Genomic DNA, 20,096 nt, shown 5'->3' on the forward strand with positions numbered 1-20,096 from the left:
TCTTTGAATCTAACTAAACAATAGGGATGTTCTTTTAGACATTTTCAAAAGGAAGACTGTGGGTGGTTGTCAACACCAGACCTTTGTTTGAAATAGGTAGGCAGGTAGAGTCACACCTGTGTTTGGGTGGGTTACAGGAGGGATGGCGAGTCGTGGTAATTCTAGATCAGCTTAGAGAGAGGAGAGCCCTCGTTCAGCCAGCCTGCTAACATCCACGGTCAGACTTGTGTTTCCTCCCTTTCTCTCCTGCTAAGCACAAGCAGAGCTGCTACTGCCCTTGAATGGGCAGTGAGTTGGTGTTACCCTCTGAGAACCAGAATTTAAATTGTACCTCAGTGTGATGCATGATGCAGTCATGCCCAGATCTGCATGTGAAGCATTTTGTAAAAATTGACAAGAGCTAGTTAACAAATTTTTCTTGTGACCTTTGGATTTGTTCTTTCCTTCTCTGCCACAGGTCTGATCATATTAGTTATAATAGGAAAGAAATAAGGTTCAGAACTCGAAAAGATTGCAAGAATACTGTGTGTGCATGTTTTCTTTTTATCTAATTTAAACCGTGAAAACAGATACTTTTCAATCTAGCAATAATGTGCGTCTGTGCATGTGCATTTTAAAATGTGCTTTTAAAGGGAGACTTTTCAGAAAGTGGAAAATGGCAACATATCACACATTTAGAAGCCTGGGCCATAGCCAGCCCAGAGAAACGTGGGAAGGATGCCCACTCTTGTTGATTCCCATTTCCTCCCTACACTGTCAAGAAACTTTGGTTTGGGTATCAGTATACCAGATGGGTATACCCCCTACACCCAGATTAGAAGTTGAAGGGAGATGGGAAAGAAATATTAGAATACCTGCACCCAAAGCCAACCACACTGTTTTGTTCATGACTCTGTGCTGTTACTTCAACTATCTTAGCAGGTATGATAAATTGGCTCAATAAACACCAATTACACACTCCTTCCTTCTCTTCCTTTACTCTAGAAGTGAGAAAACAAAAATACTGCATTTCCCAGCCTCTTTCACAGCCAGGGTTGTGCGTGATCTATAATTCTGGCCAAAGAGATGTGAGTGAAACCTCTGGGAGGCTTCTCTTCCCTTATTTACCATCCTCTTCCTCCCTTAGACTGTGGGCATGATAAATGGAGGTGCAGTAGCTATCTTGAGACCGTGAGGATAAAAGCCAAATGCGAAGGGTGCCTGAGAAGGCCATACAGGAAAGGGCCTATTTATTTGATGATATCCTTGGCACCTCCATCAGCTCTGGGTTTCCAACATCCAGACTTCTTATTACGTGAGAAAAATAAACCACTTTCTCGTTTAAGCGACTATTTGTAGCTTTAAATGTTATTGTACTGTTACTGCTATTGAACACAGTCTTGAGTGATATTCATTTCCGTTTTACGTGGTAGAGCAGACTGGTCTGTTTGTCAATTTGTAGGAGGCATGTAATAAATGTAGTGTCCCATTTTCTTCATGTTATTTCATCTACTTTAGTCTTGTCTCTGTCCCATCCTGTTTTAAATAAAAGCAAAAGTTGGAATGCAGCTTAGCATTAATGGTGTCACCCTGACATCATTTCAGTACGTTTGTGTGTCACGTGCTTCGCTGGGTGCTCTGAACATAATGGTGAGTGGGATGAGAGCCTTGCTTTTAGGGGTCTTGTGGGCGAGTTGGGGAGACCACACATAAATGCACACTGTGGGTGAGTGCTTTGGTAAAAGCCCGTGGTGCTGTGAGAATGCAGAGAAAGGGTATGAGCCAGTTAGCTTTTACTGTATAACAAACTACTCCCAACGCAGTGGCTTGCAACAGCCACCATTTCCTTACCTCATGATCCTGCAGGTCACCAACTTGGGCGCTAGCAGCTGGGCACTTCTGGTCTCGGCAGGGCTCACTCATGCTGAGTTGGCGAGGTGTGGGTGGTCTAGGCTGGCCTCGCCCACCCAGGACGATTTGTAGTCTCTCCTTTTGCATGAGCTAGATCTGAGACCAGATCTCTCTTCCTTCTGAACTCCAGTAACACAACGTTTAAGTTAGCATTTGTGCCCTTTGTTATCATTATTTTTACTTTATATCAGATGGAAAGCTCCATGAGGATCTAACTCCCCAAGATGAATATTATTCGGATAATAAGGATTTGATTTTGTTGAATGAATAAGTAAAGGCTTAAATGAATTACACTTTGTCTATGTTCAGATTGTTAGCATATTTGTCTGTTCCCTTAGTTATGTGGTGTTGCCTGCTGGAGACTTTTCTTTGTTAGAAAGATTTATGCACTGAGGGCAACAGGCCACTGAGGTGGAAATATGGAACATAAATAAAAACAAAAAATTCAAGTTGAGAAAGTATATGCTAAGTTTGCAGGCAATGCAGGAGCAGGTATTTGTGTGACATCCCAGAGGAAAGTTGGGCAGAATGCAATAATTTTACCTGTGTTTGGCCTTACACAGCAGAGGGGAGCTCACCAATTTATATCATGGGGGAACTCTTGCCTTTGTTCATCATTCTTGTTAGAAAGCTTAATATTTCTGATCATTTAGAATTTGTACCCAGAATGGCATCGCCCAAATTAGTTCTTTTTCTTTGAAATGATTTTATTTTGATGTTGATCTTCCTCTGCAAAATCATTTAACAGGTCTCACAGCTTTCCGGCCTATCAAATGGGATGCCTACCGCAGCTATGGCAGAGATAAGAGCTCTGTAGTATCACCCACATTTTACAGGTTAGGAACACTGGAAAGGAAATGGGGGAGGTTGGAGGACCTAGTAAGGTCACAGAACAGAACCAGAAAGCACATCTTTCAACCTAGTGCTGGCTCTGTCCGGACATTCCAGTTTCAATGCTTAAAATAATTGGCAGTGTTAATCAAGATATTATTGCTTTGCCAGCATGTTAATAGATAATTCAGTAACATAACACTCACTTGACAGTTCATCATAGTCATACGGGGAGTTTCTCATCAGGGTCAGCAGCAACGAGTAAGTGCCTTTTTACTGCCCTCTTTGTTAGAAGGGTTCAAAGCAAAGCTTAAACCAAACACTGCAAAAGAGCCTTTGTGACTGGTGTGTGTTTTAAAGGAAAGCAAAATCTTGTAAGTGGAACTGATAGGAAGGTGTGACACAGCCTAGAGTTAAAAATACCTGAGAAGACAAATGGCTTTTTGATCTCTTGAGACCTACAGATGAATTAAAACCCCTCCGTATATAGACCAGTGCAGCTGATCACTCAAATTGCGATTTTAAAAAAATGCAGAAGCAGTACACTTAGAATATTGTCTTCATGTCAGAAATGCACCTTCGTGCTTGAAAATGATAAAAAATTACAATCGATCCTTACAACTGTTCTGTTCATCTTTATTGATCAGGTGCAAGAAAGATAAATCGCAGCCCAAATAAGATTATAGTAAATGTTAGCATCGGAGGGGACTGGAGGTTGATAGAGAGCCATTCATCATCTCAAATGGTGACCTGTCCATTCTGCAGCCACCCCGAGTCGGCTGTCTAATCACATACCTATTGATTTTATCTACATCCAACCAACCTGGATGTGACTGTCATTGGACAACCCAGATTGTTAAATGCAAAGGGGTCACTGGTGTGAAGAGGATTTCATTTTCATTTTCTCACCAACCAACAATGATTTATGAAAAAATAAACTACCCCAAGTCGTGCATGTGAAGCTTGAGTGATTAGAGAATGGAGGTGCACAATAGACCACTGCATTGTGTTCGTTTGTACTGCCGTGCCTTTAGCAGGATATTTCATTGAGTTTGAAGGGTCCCGGGGTCATCGAGGCCACCCCCTGCAGACAGGCTGCAAAGTAGCCAGCCGGAGTGGATAATTTTTAATCTTGCTTCCCCAGGAAAGGCGTTACTTTGCTATTACAACTTGATTTATGTTGCTTATGTGTTCATTCATGGAATAATGGAAACATTTTTTGGTATAAAAATTATGTCAATCCATCCCTTCATTCTTACTGATTAATTTGTTATAAATGTTGATGTTCTTGTGGTCACCTGGAGGTGATTGAACACATTCTACTCCATAGAGAATCCATCTTGAAGACACAAATACAGTGTAAAAGGAAATGATCTTTAATATCCCAGGTGGAACACTGGAATAATAGGCCAATGTGATAGGCGTGAATTTCATTATTCAGTCTCAAGCATCTTTTAATCTTACAGTGATCGATTCCAAATAAGGGAGATCTAAATAATCCTTCAAACCTATGTTAGGAGTTTTATCAGAGGGATCAAATAATGATGAATTATAATTATGCGAGTTTACTCTGTAATTTCAACCTAGATACCCACAACTGGATACTGGTACATGAAATTTTATAAGAATCCATTCCACTTGTGCAAGAAGTCTTTCTCCTACTGCTTGAGTGGCTGAAGCAAGAGCTCATGTATTTTTTGCCATTGTACATCTTGCACACGTTTTGTCCTCTTGGAAAGTGAAAACTGTGCTATCAATCTTTATCCACAGAGCTCAGAGTTCTACAAAGTCACCACTGAACAATATCAGAAAGCTGCGGAGGAGGTGGAAGCAAAGTTCAAGTAAGTTTTTGAAAATATTATAATTACTCTTATTGACAAGATGAAAGGACAACTTCATTGCTTTCTGAACAGGAGATCGTTTGGTGTGTAGCCCTCTGGATAGCTTGGAAGTAGGTGGGTTGAGATGGACCCCTGTTATCTGCTATAGTAGAATTCAAATGCAAGGACAAGGCATTTGATGAAAACTTGTTACAACTCGATTTTATGAACTAAGGGGAAATAGAAAGCAATAGTAATAGAATTTTTATTTGCAAAGATATATGATAGGCTACCCTTGTTAATGAAGGCAATATTAAATTGCCATGTCTTTTAATAAAAACATAGAAACCATTCACTTTTGCATAATAAAATGATGGCCATGTCCAAATTGGGGTATCCCCTTTTCTCATGTTTAAGCTGTTTCATTTCTTCACATGTACCTTGAAAGCATTTAAATCACAGACTTCACCTTACCCTTGATTATGAAGGTGATGTTAAATTGCTACCTCTATTAAGGTTCTGTAATTGATGGATCAAAGTGTCTGTGACCCATAGCTCTGTACTTTTCCTCTGCTGCCATGTCTCACATTAAGTAAGAAGGCATCATTCAGAATTTTCCCGAGTGTATAAATAGTGCTATTGTGTAACCTCTGTTGGTAGCAACACAAAAAAAAACGTGTTGTGACAGGTTTAGTTGCAAGATGGCATTGGGCTTTGACCTCCTTCCTTGCGCATGTTTCTAAGCATTTGATAAAATGATTAAACCCCAAGGTGAAACGTTATTACTTTTTGCTCTCATGTAATTTGTGTGATAATGGATATTAGTGTTATTTTAATATTGATTAAAAATGTTTTTTAAAGATAGTTTGAGGTATATTTAAATACACAAAAACCTCCATTCTTCATTAGTAAATTATTTAGGGGCCAGAGGGAGAGACCTTCTAAGAATGGTGCATAAATCTCACTCTTAAAGGGTTAATGTGCTATCTTAAGAATTTAGACATAGAATTGCATGTAGACTTGATTTTAGAAGGTACACTATATAGGTATTTTTATGATTTTATCGTCCCCCCTAATGATAAAGCTACATTTTTAACCTTTTTGTCTCAATACTATGAGAACCTTTGACTTGGTACCCTGGCTGTTTCTTCATTACAAGATAATAGGTATAAAAATAACAAAAACTTAAGATAAATCAAAGGAAATCACTTCTGACTAGGATGATCTAGGAAGTCATCATAAAGACGATGTTTTAGATGAGGCTTGAAGAAGAGTTTTGGTGGAAAGGAAAGGTATTCAGAAGAAAAATCATGCTCTACAGTTGATGGGGATCTTAGATAAGATCCTCACAAAATAAAATTGGAAAGGTTGATAGGGTCATTCATTAGCTGTTGGGCTAAGAAGTGGATCTTCATGTAGCAAGAAGTCTTTGAGCAGGTGAGTACCTTGATATCTGTGCTTTTTTAGGAATATTAGTGAATGTGAGCTTTGATTGGAGGCATGAGAAACAAAAACCGGAAGTACTAGATGAGAGGTCTCTATAAGTGAAAGAGAAGAAAAGAGACTGATGCAAAGAACTCATTGAAAGATTAGACAAGAATCAGTGATTGATTGGTGAGTTTGCTAGGGCTACCATAGCCAAGTACTGCAGACTGAGTGGCTTAAACAATGGAGTTTACTTCCTCACAGTTCTGGGGGTAGAATTTCAAGGTCAAGGTGCCAGCAGGTTGGTTTGTTCTGAGGCTTCTCTCCTTGGCAGGTAGATGGCTATTTCCTCCCTGTCTTCGCATGGTCTTCCCTCTCTGCATCCGTCTCCTAATCGCCCTCTCTTTTTATAAATCCCATTTGACTAGGATTCATTCTATTGACTTCATTTTAACTTAATGACCTTCATCTAAATATGCTTTCTAGCATACCATACATCAGGACTTCAATATATGAATTGAGAGGGAGGGAACACAGTTCGGCTCATTCACCTGGAGAGAAGGGGCAAAGGAGAGTCTAGCAGATGTGAAGATTGGTGGAAGCTGGATTTTCTAGAGAGAGAGGTAAAACTCGTTTTAGGTGAGAAGACACTCTTCTCCCATGTCATTTAGCCTGGAGAATGAAAAGCTGCACGGCGCACAAAAATAATGTCATGAGGACTTACCTTCTCCAAGACAACATGTGTCTGTAGGTTAGATTTAGTTTTAAGCAGAGCCTCAGCAGCATTCTCTCTCTTATCTTTGTAACAGATTATTCTTTATTATATCCTACTCTCATCTGGTATAGTGAAGAATTTAGCCTTTTCCAAAGAAGGTCTTAGTACCCAGCTCCTGGAGGTAACCTGTAAAACCTTGGAATTTCCCAAGTGATAAAAGTGTCTTCTTAGTCCTGATGGGCCCCTCAGGCCATGTGCTGTCAGCCTGGCCTCTGGGGAATTGCTGCTGGAGCCTGAATTCAATCAGGTGGGTAGTCAATTTAGTAAGCCTATGTTAAAGAGGCCCAAATGAAAGGACACTGAAGGGTAGTTGAGCTTCTCTTGCTGATGCTATTCTGCATATTGTCAGGCATCCATACCAGGAAGATAGCGCCTCTTTGGGACAATGGAAACTGCATTTGGAACCCTACCAGACTCTGTCCTATGTATCTCTTCCCTTGGTTGTTTCTCTGTATCATTTTCCATGTCATAACTGTGCGTTTAATGGCTTTCTGTGAGATCTGTGAAACCTCTTAGCGAGAAGGTTAGGGTGGTTTGGGGAACCCCTTGAACTTGCTGATGATGTAAGAGTGAGAACAGCCCTGGCTGGTTTGGCTCAGTGGATAGAGTGTCGGCCTGTGGACTGAAGGGTCCAAGCTTCGATTCCAGTCAAGGGCACATGCCCAGGTTGCGGACTCAATCCCTTCTCTCTCATCATTGATGTTTCTCTCTCTCCCTCTCCCTTCCTCTCTGGAATCAATAAAAAAAATAGATTTTTTTTAAAAGTGAGAACAGTTGGGGATCATACCCTCAGACTTTGTAGTTGGCTAACTCTAATACAAACAAAAACTCAGGTTTTATATACTGTGAAAGACTTTTAAGAGCTAATTTTGCAGAGTAGCTTTCATTATGTAATTGTTTTTCCAGCTTCTGCCTGCTAGACTGAGCTTCCTAGAATATTGTATTTTGATTTGCGGTGATTTCATTAGTTCACACCTAGGAAGTGGTGGTGCTTGGGCTGTAAAAGATGTAGCTATGCTCTTCAAAGGCACAGAGTTTGCTCAGGGAAATTTGTTTCTCCTCAGAAACTTGGCCATCTCAGATAATCATCTCAGATCACCACGACAAGGTCAGTCTTTCACAGGGCAGTGACTGGAGTCCGTCCATTGCATGACTGCAGCAGTTCCTCTGAGAAGCGAGCTCGGAAGGACTCTGAGGAGGACTTAGTTCAGTTTTATTCTGATGGAGGGATTCATTTGGGTGCATCTTGGTTACAGGAGTTGGAAGTTTTTTAAATTGCAACTATAAGGGTGATGTTATACACCTCATAGAGGGTCACACAAAATCTCTGTAATGAGAAAAAGCTGAGGCTGTGCATGGTGAACCTCAGTCCCATTGATGCATCCTGCCATGAGAGCTAATGGGGTTATTTTAGGGATTCTTAAATATTAACTCACACTCAGGCCCTCAGTTTATAGTTTTGGCAGTAAACCATTGAAACACTGTAGATTTAAGGGGATTTTTTTCCTACTTTATCAATACCTCATTCCTCCTTAGAGCTCCTGTGTGGCTCATCCTCTGCCGAGTTCTGAATGCACAGCTGCCAGGAGACAGGAGGCCTTGCTAGCAGGGAACGTAGAGTTCACCAGCGGGAACAAGAGGAAGGAGGAGTTTAAACAAAGCTTTTTCCAGACACAAAGTTAGGTCTGCTATGATGGGCTAATTACATCCCTAATATTTACCTTTTTTTCCCAGGGGGAATTAAACAATTTGGAGATAAAGAATCTGTGCTGTTTATTTGCCTGCAAGAACTTTTTGCCCACAGTAGCTTTAAAATTTTAGCTTCTAAGACTCAAATCACTGAGCATATTTTACATCGAATTTTTATTCAACAGATAACCTTTTCTTTTCCCAATCTAACCAGAACAGTCATTATTAGCACTTCACATCCTCTTTACCACCCTTTGTTATTATCTGTTAATTAGAGCAACTTATGTGCTAGTTACTGGTTATGGTGATGGTATCAGGTTATAGCTCAGCCTATAGAAAATTATATTCTGTATTAATCCTTATTTTCTACCTTATAGGTGATTAATAAGTAAAATGTCATAATAATGTTACATTGATAGTGCTTAGCACAGGTCTTGTACAAGGTAAATGCCCAATAAATATTAGATTTGATTATTTTTATGTTACATATTATAGGATAATATTTAGTTATAATATTATTTCATTATATCCAACCCAACTTATGAAACTATGCACCATAGGAGAAATTTCTATGTTTGTTTCCAAACAAAATCTAGAAGGTGTTGGCCCGCCCCCTTTCCCCCCGAAACAACAACAACACAGCATTAAAAAGTTCTCATCCTTAGGGAGCTCACAGTCCAGGGGGTGACAGCACCTGCAGCACTCATGACAGGATGGCGCCGTGAGGCATGTGTCACAGCAGGATGGACGGTGCCGGGCCTGCTTCCTGGGCAGCCTCAGAACCTGATCTCCGGTTGGCGTGGAGCCAGCACCACGCCTGCGACAGGCAGTGTTGTCACCAGGGTTACCTACATGCAATTTTAAAAATTTTTTATTGAAGAGTTTTATTCTGTCTCAGAGCAAAAACCTTGCTTGAATATTGTAAGGTGCATTGCAGGTGTGCCATGCCACAAGTTATTATTGAGGCACCAAATGCCGTAGTTGGTGACCAGAGGGCTTGGAAACATGCATGAACTTATATATTTAGAGCATGTAGCACTGATACTTACAGGTTTTCTTGTTGAAACAGGCCCAGGGCATCGCAGGCGGTACATAAGCATTGCCAAAGCACTTGCTTTGATGTTCAGGTGCCTCAGAAATGTGTTCCATGTCATGATTTTTTGTGGGTCCTCCAAAGGTTTTGTTGTTAACATGCAAGCAAACAATGTTAAACAACATTCTCTAAGTTATGGCTGCCAAGTACTGAAACTTAGAAATGAAGTCAAATTACAAAAAAATTTCACGTAGAGCTGTACAAAATTGGTAAAATTAAAAATTTATAAAACCAATATTAAGTAAATATAAGGCAATATCAAAGGAGTGTGGAATATTTTTAAAATATATTTTATTGATTTTTTACAGAGAGGAAGGGAGAGAGATAGAGAGCTAGAAACATCGATGAGAGAGAAACATTGACGGCTGCCTCCTGCCCACCCTCTCCTGGGGATGTGCCCACAACCGAGGTACATGCCCTTGACCGGAATCGAACCTGGGACCCTTAAGTCCGCAGGCCGACACTTTTTCCACTGAGCCAAACCGGTCCGGGCAGGAGTGTGAAATATTTTAAAGGCAGTGTAAACCTTGTGAAGACAATGTAATATCAAACAAATGAAAAGCATTGTAAAGACAATTTGTATTCATTCCCATGCTGTTCTTTAGGCCAGTTTCTACCTTTCAGAAAGGGGGGGGAAAATACATTCTGGGAAGTGGCACGGTGCTTTCATTAGCGGTACATGTTTCCATGTGGCTTCCGTTTCTCCGAAGGATGAAGCGCTTGGAAAGCAGTGTGGTTCGATGAAATCGTAGGTGGAAGGCTGGGGACATTCCTGTGTGCCAGATTATAGAAGGCACTTTCACGTTCATCCTTGAACGAAGTGTTCGAAACCTGACTTATAATTGTACGTTCTAGGTTATCCTTATAAGGTCTTACAAGATTAATTACCCTGTGGAGGAAGTTTAGGCATTTTAGAGTATCTGAGGAATGCTATGCAAAACTCCTACAGATAAAATGGACTTTGTAAGTATTATATACATTCAAAAGTTTTCCTTAAACTGTAAAATTCCTTGGTGTTACTAGGGTTTCATTTGGCAATACTGTTTTGTTTCTCTTTTGGGTGTGTGATTGTAATAGCTGTGCAGTAACCCCTCACTTGGCTTCACTGATATGTTCTCAGACTTTAAGCGAAATACTGTATAACAAAACCAATTTTACCATAGGCTAATTGATAAAAATGAGAGTTAAATTCCTTTGGCATATTTCTGGTCACCAAACTTCTAAAACTAAAAACAAAACTAACATTCTAAAGACCCCAAACATTCTAATACTAAACATTTCAAATAAATGTGACCTGTACATTTAAGGAAGATGAATAAACTCACATAAGATAATGATTTTCCAACGTGTTGATTCCAGTTCAGAGTTGTGGGAGCCCATCCTGGCAGCTCAGGGTGCAGATTGGGACCCAGCCCTGGATGGGACGCCCTTCCATGCAGGGGCACTCACTTTCCCCAGCCCTGGTGACTCACACTGGTCCCAGTGAACCGCACATGCACATCTCAGGGGTGTGGGCGGAAACCAGAGTCCCCGGAGAAAACCCACATGGACATGGGGAGAAGGTACAAACTCCACACAGACAGTAGCTCTGACCAGGAATCGATTTTTGTTCTCATTATTATAACAAAAAGACTGTGAAGAAAGTGCCATTATTTGAGGGCTCACTGTACTCCAAATGAATTAGTGAAGCTGAGGGTGACACGCCAATGGTAGCAGCAGGTGTTTCTCATGTTCTCTATAATTACACATGCGGATCATGGACAATTTTAAGCAACGGTGTTTAAAGATCCTGCTTAATTGGCTGTAAAATAATTAAATAAGTTTTTGACTGGCAAATTTATAATTCTGTTAGATGCATAAGCCAGCGTGCCTGCATGTCAATGTGACTTCAGTTTGAAAATATTAGATTAATAGAACTAATTGTACTGCAAGTACAAAGTTTGCTCTGATTAATAGTCTCAGAACTCTTCTAGAAGTTTAGGCAAGTAAATTTATGTTACTTACCTTTATGCTTAAACTTTTAATTAAAACTTATTTCAAAAGTTTGAGCTTTTCGGGCTCACTGTGCTTGTCTCTCCAGTTTCTCCAAAGTTGAGCTCCTGCAATTTTTCAGTGACTCCAGCTGCCTTATTGGATATCTTGGCTTATCAAAAGGATGAAAATTTTATACTGTTGTACATGTATTTGTATCTGTAGCTGACAGGCACCCTGCACATCATCTCTAACACTTACTGATGTCTATTTATAAACTACTTTATGCTGCGTGAATGGCTATGGTATACCAAATGCACATGATAAATGTTTTATCTCTGATTCTCATTGATCAGCTTCTAAATGATCAAATGGTTTATCTCAGTAAGACACTAATTCACATTGATCAGATTCTAAATGACCAAGTTGACTTGGTTTCTGCTGAACACAAATTGTATTAAAACAACATTACTTGAACATGCTGCCTTTTCTAATGCAGGAGTTATGTTACCAGCAGTTACATTATAACGGGAGTTATTGCATTATAAAGATGTCTCCTTCATAATGAAAAGTTTACACAAGGAGAAAAGAATGTGATATTACAGGAGGAACAGGGCTTCGGGCAAGGATTGGGGCTTTTACTAATTAAATTCTACATTTGTACTGGGCCTTTCTTCCTCCTTTTTTAATTTGAAAGACTGTAGGAACTATAGCAGCTGCAGTGCAGGCATTGTATTCCCTATGGTCCTTGGAGCCAGGTAACATCGTGATTATTTAGTAAGAGACTTAGTTATTGGAGAGGCAGAATTCTGGGTAAAGTAAATAGACCTATACCCGTTGTGCTTATGCTTGGTTACAATAGCCTATTGAGAAGTTTCAGGCTATTTGTTGTTGTTGTTGTTTTGTTTTTTGAATATCAGCTCACTGATGTCAACTGCTACAGTTTCAGGTACCCTCTAGAGTTTGTCCTTTGTGTTGCTGGAGGAAGATTGCAATTCTGAAATGGAAAGGCAGTGCTTAGGAGCTAAGACTCTACTTTGTATAGGAAGCTAATGGCAACCCCACATTCAACTGAAACATGGCCTTGGTTCTTTAGAACAGTCCGATTGCTGGCAGGTTATTATTACATCGTTGGCTTGTCCCTTTCATCTGTAACATGTAAATTGTAACTGCCACTCTCTTCAGGGCATTCAAGCTGAGAAGGTTTAAAAGTTACAAAACAAACACAAAAAATCAGTTGTCATTGATCCTCGTGTAAAAAATGATCTTAAGTAGTAGTTTCATTCACTTCTAAGACACTGGCTGCCATTTCAAGAATGTTCTAGATGGCATGGAAACCCCTTCTCTACCTCACTTGTCAGGTAAATCAGGGCATATGTAGAGAGTAGGCTGCCACCTTCCTGGTGCCCACATCCCACCTGCCTCACCAGTACTTGACAGTATTGCGTATGATAGGCATGTATAACTGGTTAGTGCTGTGAAGAAAAGAAACTTTAGGCAGTTAGTGTGTTTTTTCCTCTTTAAGATTGGAGCCCTTCTAATCAGATCTGACTAGTTATTTTGTTTTATTTTCAATCCTTGGGTCGAATCAATAAATTAATAGTCTACATCAGGCGTCCTCAAACTACGGCCCGCGGGCCACATGCGGGTGTTTTTGCCGTTTTGTTTTTTTACTTCAAAATAAGGTATGTGCAGTGTGCATAGGAATTTGTTCATAGTTGTTTTTTTTTTAACTATAGTCCAGCCCTCCAACAGTCTGAGGGACAGTGAACTGGCCCCCTGTTTAAAAAGTTTGAGGACCCCTGGTCTACATATTATTCTTTCTCTAAGGTAGAAGTAAATGCCAAGAAACATGAGCAGCTCTTGGGAGTCAGGTTTCCATCTGCATCGTTTCTCTGCTTCCTACCTGTTCCTCAAGCATTCCTCTCTATCATCCAGAGGTGTCTGCAGGAAGGGGTGGGGCAGGTTGTCAGCTTTGATTGGAATATAGGGCTCACGAGGGCAGGATCAGGGTTGTAAGCCATAGACAGTATTGTCCGTTTCACAAAAAGAACACACACTGCACCCATCGCGTGTACATCTGCAGTTGGTCACAAGGTAAGGGGATCCCCGTGGAAACGTCCTCATTCCTTCAGCAGTGAAGGAACCTCAAGCTGCCAGGGATAGCCACAGTGACCACATCCTGTCATAAATGTATGACCCAGAATTCTATTCTCTGTCCCAGCCAGGGCAGCAAGGCGTTGTTTGGGTTGCCCTGGGCATCTTCTTTACCTAATATAATCTATTTGTTAGTTACACGTAAATTATCAAAACCAGTCTTGTTGCAGCCCTTAGGTTTGTGGCCACAAGCACCTGAATTCATGATTTGTTCCCTGGGAGATAACAAATCATTCTGTTTTCCCCTGCAGGAACATTAGCATTGAACTTTTTTCCTTAATCAATACAATCCATTAAGAATCTTGCATACCCTACATAGTTATATGAAATATTAATTACACATTGCTAGTTAGATAAATGAAGACTCTGTCAGAATGATAGCTTGTTTCTTTTCTTGTATTATAATATCTTAAAGGAGAACATTTTGAGTTCTAGGGTGTATGAAATTTTGGAATTTGTTTATTAAATCTTGCTTATTTGAGTAATTAACTAACTCCACAACTCCTAGTTTCTAAAAGATATTTCTAACTGGGACTGCTGAGTTTTTTCCTCTTGCTGATTCTGGATAGAGTTCATTTACTTTTTAAAGGATCCAATTGGAAATAATTTCTTTGATTTTCCTTTGATGTTTTCAAAGATGAGAAAAAAATTATTTGCCTTTTCATATGCCATTCGGCTACAGGTAGAAAGCAGTGGAGTTTGTAGGAAGGCCAACGAGACTTAATTATTGTCTGACTGATCCGCCTCATTCTTAGATGTCCAGGAAGACTTCTAGGAGATAGGCTTTTAATCTCTCTCTGTACCAAATTTACACAGTGTACCATCTTACATCTTGAACGTGGTTAAAAAATTGTGTCAAGTTATCTACTCATAGGAATGGCAGCTCTTAGGATTGTCTCTGGGAAGTTGTATGGGTTCAGCTGTACTGCGATACCTTTTTCATGTTTTATCACTCCACAGTTGGGTAAACTTACTCCTAATGTATTGCCTCCCCCTGCTTCCGACCAGGTAGTGGACTTACAGATAGATGTATGTGGTTGTCCATTCATGCAACTGGTGGTAAAACCAAGTACTAAAATAGAGACCGAACTTTCAGAAAAGTTGTATTTCAAACCTATTTCCGCTGCTCATTTGAATGTGCAATTACCAAATCTCTCTCCTGGATTCAGTCTATCAAGGATTCCTAGGTCTGGCTCTTGATTTTTCTTAAGTGTAAGCAAACAAAATATAAGAATTGATAACTTGGGCCTTATCATCATTATAACGTTCAACGTTCTACTCATCTTAAGACACTCTTAAGAAAAGTTTAAAAATGGCCAAAAGACTTGAACAGACCCTATTAATATCATTAGTTATCAGGGAAATGTGAATGAAAACTATTGGAATGGTAAAAATCCAAAACAACTGACAATAATGATTGTCCAAAAGGATGTGGAGAAACCAGCATTCTCGTGCTTTTCTGGTGTGGGTATAAATGCCTTGTGAAAACCTGGTCAGTTTCATATAAATGTGAACACACATTTGCTCTATGACCTGGCAGTCCCAGTCCTAGGTATTTGCCCAAGAGAAGAGAAAATATATATCCACTCAAAGATTTGCACACAGGAGCAGCAGACTCTCTCTCCATTGCTGGCCTTGAAGAAGCAAAGTGCCAGCAGATCAACACCTTCAAGGAAATGAGTTCTGCCCTGTGAGCCTGGGAGGAGACCCTGGGCCCAGATGAGACCCCAGCTCCTGCCAACACCCTGTAGCCGCAGAGACCCTGGGCAGAGGGCCCAGCTGCCTTGTGGAAGCTCTGAGATAATAAATGGGTGTGTTCTTAAGGTGCTAAAAAAAAAAAAAAAGATTTGTACACATATGTTCATATCAGCTTTATTCGTAGCAGTCAAACACTAGACACAACCCAAATGGCCATCGATAAGAGAATGGACAAATTGTGGGACATTCAGTCAGTAGAGTCCTGTTTAGCAATTAAAACACACACCAAAAACTATTGATGCTTGTAACAACATGGGTGCATCTCAGAGACAGGTAAGCAAAGAGAAGCCAGACAGAAAACAAGTCTATTGTGTGATTCCATTTATATGAAGTTCAAAATAGGGACAATTAGTTTATCCTAATGGAAATCAGAAAGTGGTTGATGGGGACAGTGGTCTTGACTGGAAAGGGGCACAAGCAAGCTTTCTGTGAAATTGGGAATATCTGTTTTCTGGGTGACAGTTACACAGGTATATATAATTTTACTACAATATGAACACTTAAGTTTGTGTGTTTTTTAAATATTAATTATACTTAAAACACTCTAAATTTATTGTTAATTTTAACTAGAAGAAAATGCCCCAAATATTGGGAATACCCAACTCCTAACTGTCCTAGGTAAAATAAGTTTCTTCAGTTTAATCACAGTCTTAAGAAAAATATGACTTCTAATCCTATCCACAATCAGATTTTTCATTAGAATTTGAATCCCTTATCTTAATGTCAGGGCTGTTCATTCAAGTGTGTTTCATTGCTACAGAAATAGGATTAATCCTTGCTTTATTTCTTTTTTCAAGAATTAGTCTTTTTCCCTGCCTTATTAAATTAGGTTTGCCTATTATATTCTCCTTCTCATTAGCCTAAAGTCTTGTAGATAGGCCTGGTTACATTGTGAAAGTTATTTTTGATAAACGGATTTTAAAGGCAGTATTTGTAAATGAAACATGTGCACAGTAACTCTGGTACTTTTTAATGTAATCTTAGGCAGCAGTTTGTACATACTATGTATTGAATCCTGGCCAAATGCTTGAAAACGTGTAAAAGCTCGCATCTTGGCCCTTCCCTACATGTTGAAACGAAAGCACACATGTTCCCATGTTCGAGTGCCGCCAAGCACCCCCAGCTTGCTCACATGGCTGCCCGGCGCCGTTTCCTGTGCTTCCTCGTTCGGTGGCCAGCAATTAGATTGCCATGTTCATGTTCCTTTTGTGAGTGCGTGTGTCTGAATGCTGCGCATCAGCTGCATCCCTTGAAAATGGAGAGATGTGCTTTTTAAGGGGAGTCCTTGCTCCTGGCCCCTTTCAAAGTCACCCGCCTCCCTCTCTGGATGAAGCTGGCGAGAAACACTGTGCAGTGACACATCTGGCTTTGTGCTCCTTTTCCAGTGTGTTAAACATGCTTTGGAGGGATCTTATAATACAAAGAAGTCAGTTATTTACCACTTACTGTATTAACACAAGAAAGACTAAGGGCTGCTGTTGTGTGCTGGGAGCGTGTGTGTGTGTGTGTGTGTGTGTGTGTGTGTGTGTGTGTGTGTGTGTGTGCTGCCCTTTGCTCTTTGTTTTGTGCTCTGTGCTTCTGAGATTACACAAATACTTATTTATTTGGGAGGCAGATCCCTCTATGGAAACTCTGAAGTCCACCAGCCGGACAGGCATAGATCTCAAAGCTGCCCATGTGCGAGGCGCATTCAGCGAGGTTTCTGATTGGGATTTTGAAGGGAGCATGCACCTGTTTCTGCTTTCAGGATGAAAAATGAGTTGCCAATTACTGTCGACATGTTCAGACATGACAATTCATATGGTAGAAGCTTGCTCAGCCTGCTTTATGCTGGGCCCCCAACTATGAAACCATCAGTTCTGAGAAGGGGGTGTGTTGGCAAGGAGGAGAGGAAAGAAGGGGATCCATCCTCGCTCAGTTCCTGTTTTCTGTGCCGTGCGGCCGTGGGAAGGAGGTCACTGCCTCTCACCTCTGTTTCCCAGCAGAGCTCTTGAACAAGATGAAGTGATCAAAGCCGGGTGCCAGCGCATCCTCGCAGTCTCATTACTTTGCAAGCTGCACGCCCAGATGCTGCTGTTCCGCATCAGGCCTCACTGACTTACATTCATAACACCTCCATTACAGCTCATTTGGTACCACTCAGAATTAACCAGTTCTTTCCTTTTCCTGGTGGTGTTTCTCCAATACCAAAGATGCGAACGGAAAGCTGAGCGTAACATTGCTGGGTGTAGAAGGCATCTTGCAGGCATCCCGGTTCGTTGACAAGAAGCAGGATTCAGATGTTTTGTCACCACTTAAATCATTGGTGGTTTTCATTTGGTTGTGTGAGTGTTGCTTTGGAGGTATTTTTGAAGTCTTGGAATTTGAAGTATTAGATTTTGCCAGCAGACCAGTCTCATCAACTCCCCGGTCCTGGGAGTTCTTTGCAATTAGTGGACTGACACGTCCCATTTGTTGGTTTCTTCCACCAGTGAAGAGCTCATTGACATTTATTTCAGAAGGTGTTAATGCGACAATTTTGCTTTGGAGAACTTAACCATCGTCAGTATCAACACGACTATCCATCAAAGGTCTTTGATGCTTCATGCTCTAGTGCAGTGGTCGGCAAACTCATTAGTCAACAGAGCCAAATATCAACAGTACAACGATTGAAATTTCTTTTGAGAGCCAAATTTTTTAAACTTAAACTTCTTCTAACGCCACTTCTTCAAAATAGACTCACCCAGGCCGTGGTATTTTGTGGAAGAGCCACACTCAAGGGGCCAAAGAGCCGCATATGGCTCACGAGCCGCAGTTTGCCGACCCCGGCTCTATGGACACTGGGAACAGAAATCTGAGTCCCAATCCTCAGTGGCCTTATATTGTGGAGATCATTAGCTCTCCTGTGGAGGGTCAGAACCTCATACAAGAATTATACCTTTAACATTTGTTCAAGAAAAATTGCTGAATATCTCACATATGTTCAAGTGGTTTCCAGAAACTGAAATGTAGAGAGGTGAAGAAAGCATGATGCACATACATGGGAGACAGATTAATACACACGTGACTAAAATGTGGTAAATGCTAATGTAAGGGTGAAAACAAGATGCTGCAGGAATAGGGAGGGGAATCTGGATTGCAGGAAGCGGTGACTGGTGCAGGCTGTCTTCTCACCTGGAGGTTTCCTTAAGGTGAGAAGAAGGAGAATGGTTTCCATGCTAGCGATGGCTGGAATGGACGTGGGCAGTGGTGGGACAGACTCTGAGGCCATCAGGGAAGGTTAGGGTCAGACTTTCAGTGCCGGGTCTTGGAAGGCAGAGTTAGTAGAGTTGTGAAGATTCAACCACAAGTTCTACCTACTTGGGAATATATTTTTTCCCCAATTACCTATTAGATTATCACCATTAAAATTGTCTCTTGAATTGGTCATTGTTCCTAGATGTCTTCTGTCAAATACACGAGCATAATATTTGGCACATATGTATATGTTTGTGTTTATAATAATCACCACAATTCACTATATCATGTTAATTACTATTCTTATGTGAACATTGTTAATATCCATTTGAAAAATGAGCTCATGTTAGCTGACCATTAATTGTCTAGCAAAGAGAATGGGACATGGAGAAAACAGTAGTTTTGATAAAAGGGTGTGGAGGATCGAGTTCAAGAAAGGTTTGTTTTATGGGATGCTGTCTGGGAAATCTTGGGGCATTTAGCAGAGAAGTGGTTTATTAAGACAGCGTTCATCTGGATGTATGATTTTTGGTTTATGTCTATAACTGTGATTGTATGTACCCAAGATATAGAAAATTAACTCATACATTGCTAGTTGATCATTAAATGAATCTTTTAAGTATTCGTTCTCCTCTCCATTGCATTTTGTAGTCAACTTTTGCCTTTTGATATTCTTCCTGTAGCTTATTGTAGTGAAAAGAATCTGAAAATTAAATTGGTTATGGATATATTCCCCCTGGTCCACACACATAAAACTTCAACTTATTCTTTGAAATAGCTGCATAGTATTGCGTGGCATTGTTCTACCATAATTTAGTTAGCCCATCCCCTTCTGACAGGTACTCAGGTTGTATTTCAAATGATTTTTTTGACTGTTTTTTTTTTCTTTTTTTTTTTTCTTTAAGGCTGCAGTGAAACAAGTTTACACACAAAACCTTAGGAACTGGTGTGTTTGTTTCCATCACATGGATGGGGTTTGAATTGTGACCAGCCTTTCTGACGATGTAGTATTGGGCTACTTAACCTCTTGGACTTATTTTTGCTGATGTAGGAAATGTATTATACTAACTCATGGGGTTTTTAGAAGGGGTGATGAATAATGTAGGTAAAGTTCCGGGCATGGAGTAGGACTCAGCCCTATCCAGGGTCAATTTCTTTAGCGATCTAGTGGGGGGATTAGGGTTGGCAGAACCCAGATTACTTAACTTTGGAAATTATATTACAGCAGTGAATTTAAATCTGGCCTCCTAAGTGGCGCTTTTTTTTCCCCTTAAAGAAAAGGAAAGCCCATTTTGTGAAAAATTTCAACTTTTTGACTTGTGTAATTTAAAAACATTACATTTTGGCCCAACCTTTTGCAGTTTTTGCTGCTAGTTTGTAATTCCCCAGAGGTGAGTTGAAAAGATTAGTGGTAGAACTTTTTCCCATTAACTCGGGGAAAACTACAGAGCAAAAAATTGTCCTCTGACAG

The 20,096-nt window shown here is 40.4% G+C and overlaps 1 protein-coding gene across 1 annotated transcript in view; it reads left to right on the plus strand.

Annotated features, from left to right (window-relative positions):
• The window catches only part of CHCHD3 (coiled-coil-helix-coiled-coil-helix domain containing 3), a 273,184-nt gene that overhangs the window by 214,742 nt on the left and 38,346 nt on the right, over positions 1–20,096 (plus strand). The window contains exon 6 of the mRNA XM_079786590.1: positions 4,492–4,562. Within this exon, the coding sequence (XP_079642716.1) occupies positions 4,492–4,562 (71 nt within the window). The remainder of the gene's footprint in view (positions 1–4,491; positions 4,563–20,096) is intronic.

The sequence above is a fragment of the Cnephaeus nilssonii genome, assembly GCF_951640355.1.
Source record: "Cnephaeus nilssonii genome assembly, chromosome: 12".
NCBI lineage: Eukaryota > Metazoa > Chordata > Mammalia > Chiroptera > Vespertilionidae > Cnephaeus > Cnephaeus nilssonii.